The sequence below is a fragment of the Chelonia mydas genome, chromosome 3 (assembly GCF_015237465.2).
Source record: "Chelonia mydas isolate rCheMyd1 chromosome 3, rCheMyd1.pri.v2, whole genome shotgun sequence".
Taxonomy (NCBI): domain Eukaryota; kingdom Metazoa; phylum Chordata; order Testudines; family Cheloniidae; genus Chelonia; species Chelonia mydas.
The window spans coordinates 111,065,779-111,080,979 of record NC_057851.1 but is presented as its reverse complement, the minus strand read 5'-3'; the positions used below and the strand labels follow the sequence as shown (position 1 = coordinate 111,080,979).

Below are 15,201 nucleotides of genomic sequence, written 5' to 3'. Positions count from 1 at the left end.
GTAGACCTGGATTTTGCTGTCCTTGCTGTATGGACAAAGAGGATTTCAGTCTTCTGGGCTGGCAAGCTCAACAGGGAGGTTGTCTGCAACTGTGGGGCATACCATTGTTCCTCACACATCAGTCAGAATTCCTCTGGGTGGCATCTACTGACTCCTGGGTCTCCTTCATAGAGCAGTGTTTACTTTCCAGGGTTCTCTGCTTGATATCCCTAGTCCGATTACCTTGTTTACACCTATGACCTCACTCCCATTCCTATTTTTCATTTGTGGTCCGCTGCCATCAATTCCATCCTGTGTCCTATATTCTTCATGAGTACTATATTTCACTAAAAATTTAAGGGAACTGGGCTAGTGGAATGCAAAAATCAAAATCAGGAATGAATGTGCACTTTTGAGAACCCATGCAATTCTATATATTGTAATTGCTTCCTATACTCCCTCCTTGAAAGCATTTCTATTTTAAAAAAAAGTAGTATTTTTATTTTGGAAGTACTGTTCCCAGATAAAGACTGTTAAAACTGGAGTTAGTTATAAATGTTTAACAGGTATAAAATACAGAAACTGTTGTGCCTCCTAAAGTGTTATTCCCTTCCTCTTATTTTTAAACTAGATGCAGCAAATGTTTTGGTGATTGGCACAGAAAATGCTGCAAAAGAATATGATCTTGGTATGATCTTTTTCTTCAGGTAAGTTGCAAACCAAGCCTGGCACATATGATACATGTGGATGTAGCAAGCTACTTTGTCAGAGTTCAGGGCAACTGCACCTGAATTTTCTTCTCGTAGTCTGGCAAGGGTACCCTTTCTAGGCTTCAGGCTTCTCAAGCAGTCACCTCACTTGGGTAGAGCCCCACGTTTTTCAACAGTGTGAAAGTCAGACTGGCTTAGCAGATATGCTTTGCTTCTCCTCAGAGGCTATAAATGTGTACACATGCTAATTAGTTTACCAGAGATCATCCCAACTCCAACAGGGGCTCTGGCAGGTGACCAGCCCTCTCATCCCCACCAAGGGGTTTTCTGTGGTTACAAGTTAATAACAGCTGTTAGTGCAGAACAAGCACCCCGTGAATCTGAGTTCCTCATTGTTAGGCCTCTGATCTTGTCCTCATGTAACAGGTAATGAACAGACAAAAGTCCCCTTCTCAGGGTGAAGCTTCAAAAGGCTGAGTTGTTGCACAGCTGGAGGGGTACATTTGCATACACCTTCCCTTAGAGATTTCCTGGGAAACCCACAGTTTTAAAATTCATTCTTGTCTAGCCCATTGGTTCAAATAGTCCTTTAACATAAACCGTGGGAAGTGTTTGCGTCAATCATATCTCCCCCCTAGGACATTACAAACAATCCCCCAATAATGCTACACATTTTTATTTTTAATACAATGAACTTGTAAGATACTGAAAGTTAATTAAATAAGTTAAACTTCTTTGAATTAAAGTGAGTCCAGGCTATTGCAGGAAATTGCCATATCTCACATGTATTTTATTTTAATTATGTTAAAAAAAACAAAAACAAGTGTTTCCTTCTGGAGATTCAGGAAACACCATGCAACCACTTACGTGTTAAATAATTAAATAATTCTGACTTAAACTATATTTGGGTATTTTTTGTATTAAAAATTAAAGCATGATTAACAGCATATTTTTATGGGGTTCATATGAAGAATAAGCATTGTAAATGTTCTTGATTCACTTTGTGCAGAGGCAATTCCTGACAATGTGACTGTAGCATTAAAGCACTTTTAAGTACAAAACAATGTAATCTGATCCTCAAGCCTAATGCATCCTTATGTTCTGTTAACACAGGGAAGGGTCTGTTGTGTTTTGGAATGTGGAAGAGAAAACTGTAAGTAGAAAAAGAAGCTGTATTATTTAAATATCAAAGCTGATTAAGGTGAAATTCCTGCAAAGCCTGAGCAGATGGGTTTTGCATAGGTGACCTATGGAGGTGAGGGGAGGATTAAATTATTCTCCTCAGTGAAGGCAGCCACTTGGGGCTGTATCAGACAAGTGTGGATTGCTCTTGTGTAATCTTCATATCCTGCCTGCTTGCATAAGGTGGGCAGGTCTTCCACAGTGCTACTGTTAGAAAATAATATCCCAGTTATAGTGAAGTAGAAACTCTAAGATGCCTTGCAGACCATGCCACCTAGTGCTGAAAGCCAGTCACGTCTCATGAATTAACTGGAGTCAAGTCAGGTCAGTATAGCAGTGCAACAACAAGGAACCTCTAGATGATTATTCAGTATGTGATACTTTTCCCTCTCTTTCAATACTGAACTGCACCTGGATGATATTTTGGGGCACTGTGCTGTTGGATATGTCATCTTAGACCAGAGGTCCCTCATCTCTTGCAATCACTGCAGATCCCATATCCTGGCCATGTACCAACTGAAGCTTCCCCTGTAGCCAGAATTGGGTACAGTGGAACGGATTCTTTGTTGCTGTGCACCTTGTAGTTATTTACACCAGTACAAAGTAGATGTAAAATATCAACAGAGCAGAATGGGAGCATTTTATACCTACTTCTAATTCACTTTTCACTAGTGTTTTTTTTTTTTTTTAAACTACACAAGGGTCAGGATAACAGAGAAGCAGATATAACGTCTGGTCTGCACACACTTTTTGTATTGGTGTAACTCGGTTAGGGGTTTGGGGTTTTTTGTTTTGTTTTTTAAACCAAAATAGTTATACTTGCACAACCCCTAGTATGAAATGCAGTTACACTGGTATAACGGTGCCACCTACTCGTGTAGTTTATTTCCCTTATTCTACTGGAATATTCTACACCAGTATAAGTGCCTTTATGCCAGTATAACTGAAGGGCACCTTCAATATTACACATGGTCCTTGGAAGTTGTTGGAAGTTTTGCTTAGTCCCTTGTATTGTCTTTAATTTCCCATGACTGATTTAGCACCTGCCTCTTGATTTCTCTTGAGAAGTCTACAAGGAAGATTTTACATCTAGGCTGTTACATTCAAGTGAGGCTTTGAACAGTTCCATCTGCTTAACACTTGCTTCACTAGTGGTGGATACACTTGAATAAAATAGAAGACATTTCACTTTTTTATAATGTGCTGACTGCCATATTTAGCCAAATCAGAGAATATTGTAGTTGTTTCAAATCTGAGAAAACCTTGAAGAAAGTAGAAGCACTGCATCTAGCATGGTATTGCTGTAAACCTTTGCTCAGATGCGAATATATAAGCTGTCTGTTGCTAAATTTCTGTGTGTTATTTGTGTTTTTAATAGGGCTGCCAGTAGAAGGGGGAGAGAAACTTGTTTTGGTGTACAAGTCATTGCACAAGCTTAAAACTAAAATCAATGTTCTTCTTTGAGTGAATCAATGTTTTTAGACTTTTTGGGCTCCAGCTACCCACAATTCACAACTTGGGATAGGCATAGATTTAAACTCTTGCCAAACAGAATTCTAACACACTTTGACTGGCCAGTACTGATAGGGCCAAACAGGGTTAAAACCATGATGTTCTAATAAAGGTAAAGACATAAGTTAAACACTTTTAGAACTACTTTAAGATGATTTGGCTCAACTATAGCATCCACCCAAACAGTGTTTAGATTCCCATTTGGCCACAGTCAAATTAAAAGCATGTTTGAAGATTTTTGTTTTTAAAAAATCCTCAATTTTAAGGCCATTGTAAATAAGGTCCATGTCCTTAAAATTCTTAACTATAAACAGACAAGCTTTCATGGCAAAGAGTGAGGATAATGGTATGGATTATTTACTTTAGCTGCAATCGAGGTACTGGGTACTGAACATCATAGTCTGTGATCCGTCAATTCTAGTTCTACTTATTCCAGATTGCACACTACATTTTCAAAGATCTGACAAAAAGGATCGTTGCTCTTCAGTTCACTGCAACATCTTCTGCTGAAAGCAATAGAAGACCATATAGACTTCAAAAGACTATTACAGATTTCACTCCAGATGCGGCTTCGTACTAAAAGACTGGGTGGTTTGGTTTTTGTTTGTTTTGGTTTAGTTTCCTGATTAGCCAACATTTAAACTGCTCTCCACAATCAAATTATATAGCTTCAGTAGGTAATAAACATTCTGATTAAAGAATCTGTTTTCACATTCCAGTATTCTTATTCTAAGTCTCTCAACAAACGGTATCAAATTGGTAGCATACCTAATGATCTGTATGCTATCTGGAACTTGAACTGCTAGTTGATCTAGTAGAACTACTAGGCTGGCAAATGAGGGAAGAGGTTCAGACAGTTGCTCAGTTTTCCCTTGAGTTGGGGGTCTATAAACTTAACCCAAAAGCATCAGCTTTTGAAGAAGCCAGACTTAAAATAGCAGTTTGTTTTTGTAAGTCAAGAAAATAGTTAAATCAAGGTTGCAGACTTAAAGACAGAACTCAAAATGAAGATTCTTTGGTTGAATCTGCTTCATTTTTAAAGGTTAAAAATATGATCTTCACATTAGTGTCCACTGCAGCAGTAGATGGCCGGGGTATCATAAAAAGAAAATGGCTGATAGTTGCCCCATTTCTGCACCACATGACTCGGAGACAAAACACATTGCTCAAAAGAAATGCACAAGTGAAGCAGAATAAAATTAGTAATTACTAAGACCATGTGTACACTATCACTTACATCAGCAAAACTTATATCACTCAGGGTGTGAAAAAAAAAAAAAAAACACCTCCCCCATCCCAAGTGACATAAGTTTCACTGGCATAAGTGATAGTGTGCACATCACTATGTCGATGGGAGAGCTTCTCCCGCTGACATAGCTACCACCACTCATTGGAGGTGGTTTAAATATGTCGATGGGAGAAGTCTCTCCCATCAGCATACAGTGGCTACAAGAGAAATCTTACTGCAGCGCAGCTGCATCAGTACAGCTGTGCCACTGTAATGTCTCTAGTGTAGCCAGAGCCCAAGATAGATATACATTAGCTATGGATTTGGGGAGATTGCATGAGCTGTAACTGATTTGGTGCAGAACACAGTTCATATCACTTTGCCTGCCACAAATTCAAATCCCTTTGTTTCTCTAAAGCACTCATACTGTTGCACTTTACAGAAATGCCATTGCAAAACAATGACTGCACTTTAGCAATGATGTGTTCCAGAGTGCATGCAGTATCTTTGTTGTGCAACAACAAAAACACACCCTTAGATTAGGAGTAAATCTTTTAACTTTAAAAGTTATCCTATCCCCCCCAAACTTAGTTTGATTGTTCTTCCTCAAGAAGGATTTCCATCATGCCAAGTTTAAAGTTCACTCTTTCAGTCATTTGAGTTAAAAACATAAATGAGACAGGAAAATATTCTTACGAGGGGAAAAGTGTAGTTTTTTTTTCCATTCAGCTTGAGACGTGATGTTATAGCATGTCCTCACCTTGAAGTAGCTCCGCCTTGTGTGTCCTTGCAGTGTTGTTGGGGCCCTAGTTTCAGGCACCCCCTCTTCTGGTTACTTCCTCCTGATGGCTTGTCCGTCTGGGTCTTTTATGTGATTTAGCCGGATGGCCAGGTTATAGAAGTTCACTCCCCTTCTGAGGTAACAAGGGGTCCAACTGAAAGTCCACAACAAATACCCAAACTCACAGTTCTTCTGCCCCTCTCAGGCTCCACTGAAGTCCTGTGTTTCTTGGTCCCTACTCCTAGCCCCTGCAGAACATCTCTTTTGTCTTAGTTCCTCCCCAGCCAGATTTCCCCCACTGCTTCCCTTCCCGAGGGACACTGGCAGCTTCACTTAGGGGCTACAAGTAGCTGGGAGATCCCTATCTCAGGACTCCTGCAGGGGTGCGTACTCTGTTCCTGTGGATCTCTTCCAGAACACCAGCCCCAGGACTGGCTCCTTGTTCCAGAGGCTCACCACAGGAGTTTGCTTACTCTGTGGCTCAGCTCACAAGCCACAGCCAGTCCCAACTTGCTGGGCTTTTCCTGTAGAATTGTCCTTCCTCCTCTGCAGTCTCTCCCTCTAGGTTGAATTCCCAGCTCTATTTAAGAAGTCCCATATAATTCTCTGCAGCTGAGATCACTAATTATCATTAAGTTGTTATCACTGTCAGTTGAGGGTAAACTGGTAGGTCACAAGTGAGGCTAAGCCCAGCTTGATTTAAAGGGCCAGCCAGCCTGTAACAGGTGGTGAGCCAGGTTAGCTCAGATTTTCTATTCAATCTCAGTGTAAAGATGGCGTTACTCTTTTCTGACAGGCGCAACCCCAAAGTAACATTTATCAAAAAGTTATCAAAAATTAAAAGGGCGATGAATAGAAATATCAATTTAGCTTGTCATGAATAAATGTTATAATGAGCACAGTGGACAAAGTCTTGCTTTGGGTCCAGAATCTGAAACCTTTACCATGTGAGATTGACAGAAGAAAAATAAGTATCCTCCTAACTGTACTTATTCAAGGAGCAGCACAGAAAATGCAAAGTGCAGCTAAGTCCCATGTTTACACCTAACCTATGAGGGTAGCTAAAAGAACACACTAAATTATGTCTTCCAGAAGCAGGGAGTACGAGTTAGAGAAAACATGATCAAACCATTCTTTTGTCTCTGGTATTTGATGCGTACAAAGTGTTTGTGGTGGAAGTGCGAGTCTACCATAAAAATAATGAGAAGCATTATTCAGTTATTCTTCAGAAGAGACAAAAGAAAATACATCTGCAGATCCCAACATACAAGTGACAGCAACAGATCTTTCAGGAGTGTCGTGTGCTGAAAGTATCCAGAGAAAACGTTCTCTGAGTGTACTTGGAATGTTTTGTGTCCAAGCCTACAGAGTCTTACATTTATGTAATGCCTTTTATCCAGAGGGTAAACAAAGATCCCAACAAAGTTTCTTCCATGTATGTACAGAGTAGTTTGTAGTTACAGTACTTGTATAAAATCATTATGGGCCTGAGCCAAACCTTGCGAGCCCAAGCTCTGGCCTGAGCTGCAATGTTCACACTATTTTTAGCATGCTAACTGAAGCTGTGCTAGCATGCTAGAAAGCTCACTCCCAGCTGCAGTGTGGACATACCCTTTAAGTCAATGGGAATCTTTCTGTTGACTTCAGTGGGCGTTGGATCAGACCCCAAATAGATACAAGCAATCTGCCAGTGAAGTGTAGCCACTTCTGGGATAGAACACAACAGCATAGAGCAGGGGTCGGCAACCTTTCAGAAGTGGTGTGCCGAGTCTTCATTTATTCATTTTAATTTAAGGTTTCATGTGCCAGTAATACATTTTAACATTTTTTAGAAGGTCTCCCTCTATAAGTCTATATATTATATAACTAAACTATTGTTGAATGTAAAGTAAATAAGGTTTTCAAAATGTTTAAGAAGCTTCATTTAAAATTAAAATAAAATGCTGATCTTATGCTGCCGGCCCGCTCAGCCCGTTGCCAGCCTGGGGTCCGTTCACCTAGGCCGGCAGCAGGCTGAGCGGGGCCTGCGGCCGGAACTCCAGCTGGCAAGGGGCTGGCAGCCAGAACCCCAGTCCAGCAGCGGGCTGAGCGGGGCTGGCAGCTGGGACCCCAGCAGCTCAGCCCACTGCCGGTGTGGGGTTCCGTCCACCGGCCCCTGCCAGCCAGGACCCTGCTCAGCCCGCTGCCGGTCTGGGATTCCAGCCCTGCCCACATAGAGTGGGTACCTACCTTCTCCCTGGTTCTAGCCCATTCTCTTCCTCTCTCTCTGCACTGAGCTGAGAGTGGGAGTGCACTGAGCGTAGGGCTGGGGCTGAAGGAGCAGGCTGAGGGTGGGAGTGCACTGAGCACAGGGTTTGGCCAGGAGCTAGAATGAGGGAGGGAGCTCAGGGTTGGGGCAGGAGGTTTGGGTGTAGAGTGCTTACCTGGGCAGCTCCCATTTGGTGTGAGGGGTGCAGGTGGGAATGTGGTGGGGGGGGGTGCAGGAGCTCCCGTTTGGTGCTCAGGGTGGGGGTGGGAATGTGGGGGTGCAAAAGTCAGGGCATGGGGGGGCTGGGTATGTGGGGGGTAGCAGGAGTCAGGGCAGAGGGCTGGGGGCATGTGAGGGTGGTGCAGGAGTCAGGGCATGGGGTGTGGCAGGGCTGGGTATGTGTGGGGGTGCTGGAGTCAGGGCTCGGGTTGTGGCGGGGTACAGGGGTCAGGGCAGAGGGCTGGGAGTGTGTGGGGGGTGCAGGGGTCAGGACAGGGGGCTGGGGTATGAGGGGGTGTAGGGGTCAGGGCAGAGGGTGTGGGCTAGGGTCGTGGCGGTGCTCCCAACCCCCTGCCCAGAGCGGCTCACAGCAGGGGGCTGGAGGGGATATGCCCTGATTCCACTCCCCCTTCCCAAAGGCCCTGTCCCCACCTCTTCTCCACCTCCTCTCCTGCCGCTTCTCCCCCTCCTCTCAAGGGCCATCAGCTGATTGGCAGCAGGGAGAGAGAGGAGGAGGGGCAGGAACCCAGCATGGCAGGGGAGGGGGGAGCTTGCCTGCCCTGCAGCAGCAGCCGCCAGGACCAAGCTTCTTCACCCTGCCCCCACGTGAGGGGGGTGGGCCAGAGAAGAGCGGGTTGGGGCGGGCAGGATTTTTAATGGCACACTGCTGCCTGCCGGGGTCCCGGCCATTGGCCCCGCTCAGCCCACTGCCAGCCTGGGTTCGGCAGTGGGCTGATTGGGGCCAACGGCTGGGACCCAGCAGACAGCAGCATGCCATCTTTGGCACACGTGCCATAGGTTGCCGACCCCGGCATACAGCAATGATGCATGACAGCTGGAAATGAAATGAAGAAAATTAAGAGGAAAACTGCATCAATGAAGGAAATGAAAAGGAAAACTGCATCAATTTGTAAACTGCACGCGGCATTTAGCTAGGCAGACAGGAATTACCCAAATAGGAATGGCCAGAGAATGAAGGCTAGCGGCCCTACTTTTTGAGTATAGTGCCATGAAAGTTTAATGATTATCTCAGCTAGAACCTGGATTTTTGTTCTCATGTAAATGACAGTAGCTTCAGCAAATAACAAGCCTATGATTTCCTCGGTAAACAAATAAAGGCCGTTAAGTTCAGCAGCAGAGTGTTTCATGGCCCAAGTATTCAGTAGTTTCTAAGGGGAAGGTGTGCTGCCTACTGAATCACTAATATTCAAAGTCCTATAGCACTGTGGATTCTCCTCACAGGTCTATACAAATGCTGATCAGGCCTGATCCTGCTTGGCCTACAGGATCTTGTGAGATCACAGCCGTAGATATTATGACTGCTATAAAAATGAAAAATACTTTATCTCAGCAATACAGATCAGAATTTCTCTACCTTTTTAGCAGTAATTCTTGGAATACTTGGCAGACCTTAGACCAGTGGTTCCCAAACTTGTTCCACTGCTTGTGCAGGGAAAGCCCCTGGCGGGCTGGTCTGGTTTGTTTACCTGCCGCATCCGCAGGTTCGGCCGATCGTGGCTCCCAGTGGCCGCGGTTCACTGCTCTAGGCCAATGGGAGCTGCTGGAAGCGGCAGCCAATACGTCCCTTGGCCTGCACTAGCAGCGGATCAAGTTTGGGAACCGCTGCCTTATACACATCAGTATTTAATTCAAAATGATACGGCAATATTTCAGAAATTGCAGCCCTTCATAAAAACATATGGCAATGACTCTTATAGCATCATGTATATTGTCAATAAATATTATGAAAGCAACAAAGAAAGCTAACACCGCAGAGAAAATTATAGTCTTGTGTGGGATCGAACTGATTTTAAAGTACCTGTCTTTGGAAACTGCTTTATTAGAAATTGATTAAGCTAAAATTTTGCACTGAAAGATCCACTATTCTCCTTATGTCGAAGAGATAAGTGTTTAAAACGTGGGTACCCTAGCAGTGAGTATAGTATAAGTGCCTAGATGGCACAATCTTTTGGCCAAATTAGTTTAGAATTTCTGTTCTAAAATGTACAGTGTCAGAAAGTCTTGTACTATGGAAGATTTTCTGAATGGGATGTAAAATAAAATTAAAATGGTTACTTTATCCTAATGCAAGAAGGTATTTTCACCACACCTTTAACATTATTTAAATAAGCATCAGCGTACTGCTTTAATTTTATGTATTAGATATTTGAAGACTTATGTGAAGACTTAGTTGTGTAGTATTTGCTAACCATTTTAATAATGTGCAATTGTCTTTTTTTCTAGATGAAGAAAATAATGCAAGTCCTGGAACGGCATGAAATTCAGCCTTATGAAGTTGCACTCGTTCACTGGGAGAATGAAGAAATTAACTACAGGAGAGGAGAGTAAGAATTTTTATGCATCCTTTACCCAAAAACATTCCTTCCCTACCTCTCCTCCAAAGGAGTAAGATAAGTGTTTTGAGAGGGTCAGTAATATAGGCTACAAACACTAAATACATCGGTCTTAATGAAGTATGCATTAATGTTTTTTTGAAAAATATGGCTTTGCAGCATTACTTGTGATCTTGATTATTTACTGATCTCACTAAAGTAGTAGAGTAATCTCCATGGCTTCATAATTGTAAGTGCTCTTCAGCAGTCTCAAATGGAAAAACTCACACCTCATGAGGGCAGATATAAAGGAAAGGTGCATATTGAGACAGCTCTGATACAGAATGGTCATCACAAGGAGTATCTTGCCTTCTTAGCTACATTGAAATACACTGAAAACATAACAGTTTCTAATAGGGGTAAAAGTGGCATATCATGGAAGAAGATGTGTGACCTCTCTTGACTTGGTTGCTTGTTAAATCATATCTTGAGATCATGATAAGCTAAAGTTCTTGTTCAGAAAGATTTTTCATTGCAAATCATTGCTATTTCATAGAATACATTGTATTTAGTCATTTGTAGTAGAATGCTGCTACATAAGATAGTCATTTTCATAGCCAATGGAAAACTGAATGTGTTGTAAATTATGGAATCTGTAACTATTGAATTGTTCCATTGTTTTTAGCTTCTCCTTCACCAGCATTTGTACTTTACATTTTGAATGCTTCGCAGACTCTGAGGTGGGACTTATGCAAGGCACCTTGAAACTTGCAGGACTCATGACTTCTACTTTGCTGCTGACACACTGAAGAGAGCTGTTGGGGAGGAGTATCACAATTCAAGAAGGGAAAGGAGCGGAAATAGAGTGACAGAACAGAGTAGGAGAGATGAAAACAAGAACAGAGAAGTAGAAAGAGAGAGCACAAGAGGGGAGGGGAAGTGAGTGGGAAAGAGAAGTCTATAGTCCTGCTGTTTCTCTGAATTTTCTCAGTAGTGCTGCAGTTATTGTAGAAGATACTAATATTAGGTTTTTGCAGAGGAGTTGCTGGTGTAGAGATTGAAGAAAGGTCTCCTGGTGGGTTTTCTCTCGCTTTAATCGTGACTGAGAGCAAAATGCAAGGAAGTAAGATGGAGCAGTCGTATACACTGCTCCATGTTTTTAAATTTTAAAAAGATGCATGAGGAATTTCCTTGTGTAAAGGATTCTACCCTGACTCTTCATTTTAGAGGTGACTTAGTCAATGAATATGTCTCAATCCTGTTTTTACAGAGGCCAGTCAAAGCTCCACAGAGGAGAAATCTTTTTAAATTCTGACCTGGATATTGATGAAGTAATTCTGCAGAAATTTGCCTTTTCAAATGCTCTTTGCCTTTCTGGTAAGCTAATACTTTATGTAGTTCCCAATTTTACTTAAGATTGTGAAATGCCATCACAAATTTGGACATATACAATAACAGGGATGGAGGGAGAAGATGACCTTAAGCAAACTTTATATATGTATCAAATGGTGAATGTCTGTTTTCCATGTTGGGTACCTGCTGTTTTTACATGGGTTACTCTCATTCATGAAAGTGAGGTATGCACATAAGTTGCCAGAGGCTAAATGGGAGGATTACTCTCATAGTTTTTGACTTGTGTTTTGTAAATTGGATCCCTATTTCAATCACAGGTAAATCTTTTAAAACAACATGCTTGAGGAAACGTGTTTTTTTTAGTTTACATCTTTTCCCTTCCCCAGCCCTAAATACTCTTCTAGTATTAGATGAACTAGAAGATAGCAGCAGTTTGTGCTTGACGCACATAGAGTTTAATGGAATCTTGAAACACTGGCAGATAGGCACTGTATTTTATGGTTACTTGAAATCTGAGACAACACATGAGATGTAATGTGCTATTTTGTTAATTTTTTGTTGCAGTAAAACTGGCCATTTGGGAATCATCCTTGGATAATTTTGTGGAATCTATCCAGTCAATTCCTGAGGTGAAATTTCTGTTTACTTGGGTTGGTTTTTTTTAAATTCTTTGTAAAGAATTAATTTTATCAGGAAAGAGATATTGGGAAAGCATTTGAATGGCTAATAGATTTGACTGTAAAGCCAAAGCAGGTATAGAAGCTCAGAGCATCTGCACTGGGTGGAATAAGGAAAGATGTTTAAAACCTTTTTTAAAGGGAGGTGATTGTCTGCATGCAAAAATGTTTTCACAAGGTGCACTTGCTAGAACATGCATGTGCATGTACAATAAAGTATCTACCTTTTCAAAATTCGGTCAGAGAATAGTGCAGCATCCCTGATCTAAATCAAAATCTAAATCATCATGAACTTGATTAAAATCTCAAATGTGAATAACTCAAGTAAAGAGTTTTCCTGATATTTTAATTAAATCAAGATTGCAATGTCCCATATCACTTATGTAGAAACCACAGCACTGAAAGCACAACTCAGTGACTTCTTTCTCTGGGGAAAGGGGTGGAAATCCTTAGCCTGTCTCTTTAAAAACAATTTATTCACTTTTTTTAAGCCTCTCAAAAGAAGAAATTAAGAAAGCTCAGTAGTTACAGGATAAGAGAGAAAGTTCTATCATATGTTAGAAACTGAATAGAGACTAAACAGTATAAAAGGGAGTAAGTGGTCCATTTTCAGCCTGACAAAAGTTTAACAAGGAGTGTTCCAAGGGTCTGTGTTAGGAGTGGTGGAGTTTAATATATTGATCAATGATCTAGAAAAAGGTTGACCAGTTGTATGTGACACAGCAGGTTACCAAATTATTCAGGTAAATCAAGACTATAGAAGACTAAGGATCCCCAGAGCGACCTAACAATGCAAGCTAAATGGGCAGTAGAGTAGCAGATGAAATTCAGTGTTGATAAATGTGCAGTAGTGCACATTAGAAGGAATAGTTTGAACAACTGGTACAATGCTCAGGGTGTAGGATTCATGTTTTTTTTAACCGAGCTTAAATAAAATAAGCAGTTATGGAATGTCTTTGGCTAACGATTTATCACTAACTTCTCTGCAGATATTAAAATCAAGAAAAAAAGTGAAACTCTCTCATGCTGATGTAATGCAGAAAATTGGGGAACTCTTTGCCTTACGGTAAACTTTTTTTTAAGGGCTCACACCCTATCATTTCAAAAAGTATATTAATAGATTCTTAGCATCCCAACGCCAGAAAGAAAGAACTTCTGTGGCCCATGATTAAAGGATTGGCAAACATTCCTTATAGTGATAATCTCAAGGAGCCCAATCTATTTAGTTTAACGAAGCAAAGGCTAAGGGATAATTTGAACCCAATTTATAAGTATCTACATGGGGAACAAACATTTGATAATGGGCTCTTCAATCTAGCAGAGAAAGGTATAACACAATCCAATGGCTGGAAGTTGAAGCTAGACAAATTCAGACTGGAAATAAGGTGTACTTTTTGAGCAGTATGGCTAATTAGCCATTGGAACAGTTTAGCAGGGGTTGTGTTGGATTCTCCAAAACTGGCAATTTTTAAGTCAAGATATGAGGAGTTTTACTGTGATAAAAATGATTCCTTTGTTGTGTCCCTCTCACAAATCACATAAGTCTGACTGTAATACACATTACTATATATGTCCCATACAACTTACATTCAGTAAGTTAACAGGTGGAAGGGGAAAAAAGGACTATGAAGACGCACAGCTATGATATGAACACTACCTGCTAAGACTCTGGATTTCATATCCACACCTAGAGGAGCCTATTGCCCGTGGGCTGGGGGAAGCTATTGTTAGTGATCCTGATAACCGTCCCAGCATTCAATATCTGTTTTGTGCTGGAGGTGGGAGATATTACAAAGTAACTTTGATGCTGTTGTGACAGGCCTGGGAAGGTGCTTCACACTCAAGTCTATTGTTGTAGGTGCTCATCACCTCAGGCCTAAGAATTCTGTCACAATAAGTTTGTTTATTTCAGAACCATCTGTCTGTACTGATTGCTGTATAGCAAAAAGTGATTCATTCATGAGGGTCTAGTGACTTTCCGTATTCTCAGAACAACCAATTTAAGCAATTCTTACTGTTTAGTATTCATCGCCTGTCCTCGGATTTGTATTTTCTATAGGGAATAAGGGGAAATACTTCATACAGTGACAGTTGATGTTTTTAAAATAAACACTGTAGAAATTGGTAGGAAACTGAATAAACTTTAATCATTGTTTTGAAAAGCAATATAAATATTTGAACCTTTAACTCCCTAAAAAAATTTTAACTACCATAACCATCCTTCTTTAGGCACTGTATAAATCTGAGTTCAGACCTGCTGATAACTCCTGACTTCTACTGGGACAGAGAGAATCTTGAAGAGCTTTATGACAAAACCTGTCAGTTTCTCAGCATTAATCGCAGAGTTAAAGTAAGTTTTTCGCAATTAGGAGGTTCTCCCTCACCCATAACAAGTCTTTGTAACTACATAAGAACGGCCATATTGGGTCAGACCAAAGGTCCATCTAGCCCAGTATCCTGTCTTCTGACAGTGGCCAATGCCAAGTGCCCCAGGGGGAATGAACAGAACAGGTAATCATCAAGTGATCCATCCCCTGTTGCCCATTCCTAGCTGGCGAACGGATGCTAGGGACACCATCCCTGCCCATTCTGGCTAATAGCCATTGATGGACCTATCCTCCATGAATTTATCTAGTTCTTTTTTGAAGCCTGTTATAGTCTTGACCTTCACAACATTCTCTGGCAAAGAGTTCCACAGGTTGACTGTGCTTTTTGTGAAGAAATACTTCCTTTTGTTTGTTTTAAACCTGCTGCCTATTAATTTCATTTGGTGACCCCTAGTTCACGTGTTATGAGAAGGAGTAAATAACACTTCCTTATTTACTTTCTCCACACCCGTCATGATTTTATAGATCTCTATCATATCCCCCCTTAATCGTCTCTTTTCCAGGCTCAAAAGTCCTAGTCTTATTAATCACTCCTCATACGGAAGCCGTTCCATACCCCTAATCATTTTTGTTGCCCTTTCTGAACATTTTC

General features: G+C 41.4%; 1 protein-coding gene across 10 annotated transcripts in view; it reads left to right on the top strand.

The window, feature by feature from the left end:
- Positions 1-15,201, top strand: part of RMND1 (required for meiotic nuclear division 1 homolog) — a 49,634-nt gene that overhangs the window by 27,341 nt on the left and 7,092 nt on the right. For all 10 annotated transcript variants that reach the window (XM_037894992.2, XM_037894996.2, XM_037894997.2 and 7 more), the window contains 7 exons: positions 611-686; positions 1,803-1,842; positions 10,104-10,204; positions 11,463-11,569; positions 12,110-12,174; positions 13,212-13,288; positions 14,452-14,572. In XM_037894992.2, the coding sequence (XP_037750920.1) occupies positions 611-686; positions 1,803-1,842; positions 10,104-10,204; positions 11,463-11,569; positions 12,110-12,174; positions 13,212-13,288; positions 14,452-14,572 (587 nt within the window). The remainder of the gene's footprint in view (positions 1-610; positions 687-1,802; positions 1,843-10,103; positions 10,205-11,462; positions 11,570-12,109; positions 12,175-13,211; positions 13,289-14,451; positions 14,573-15,201) is intronic.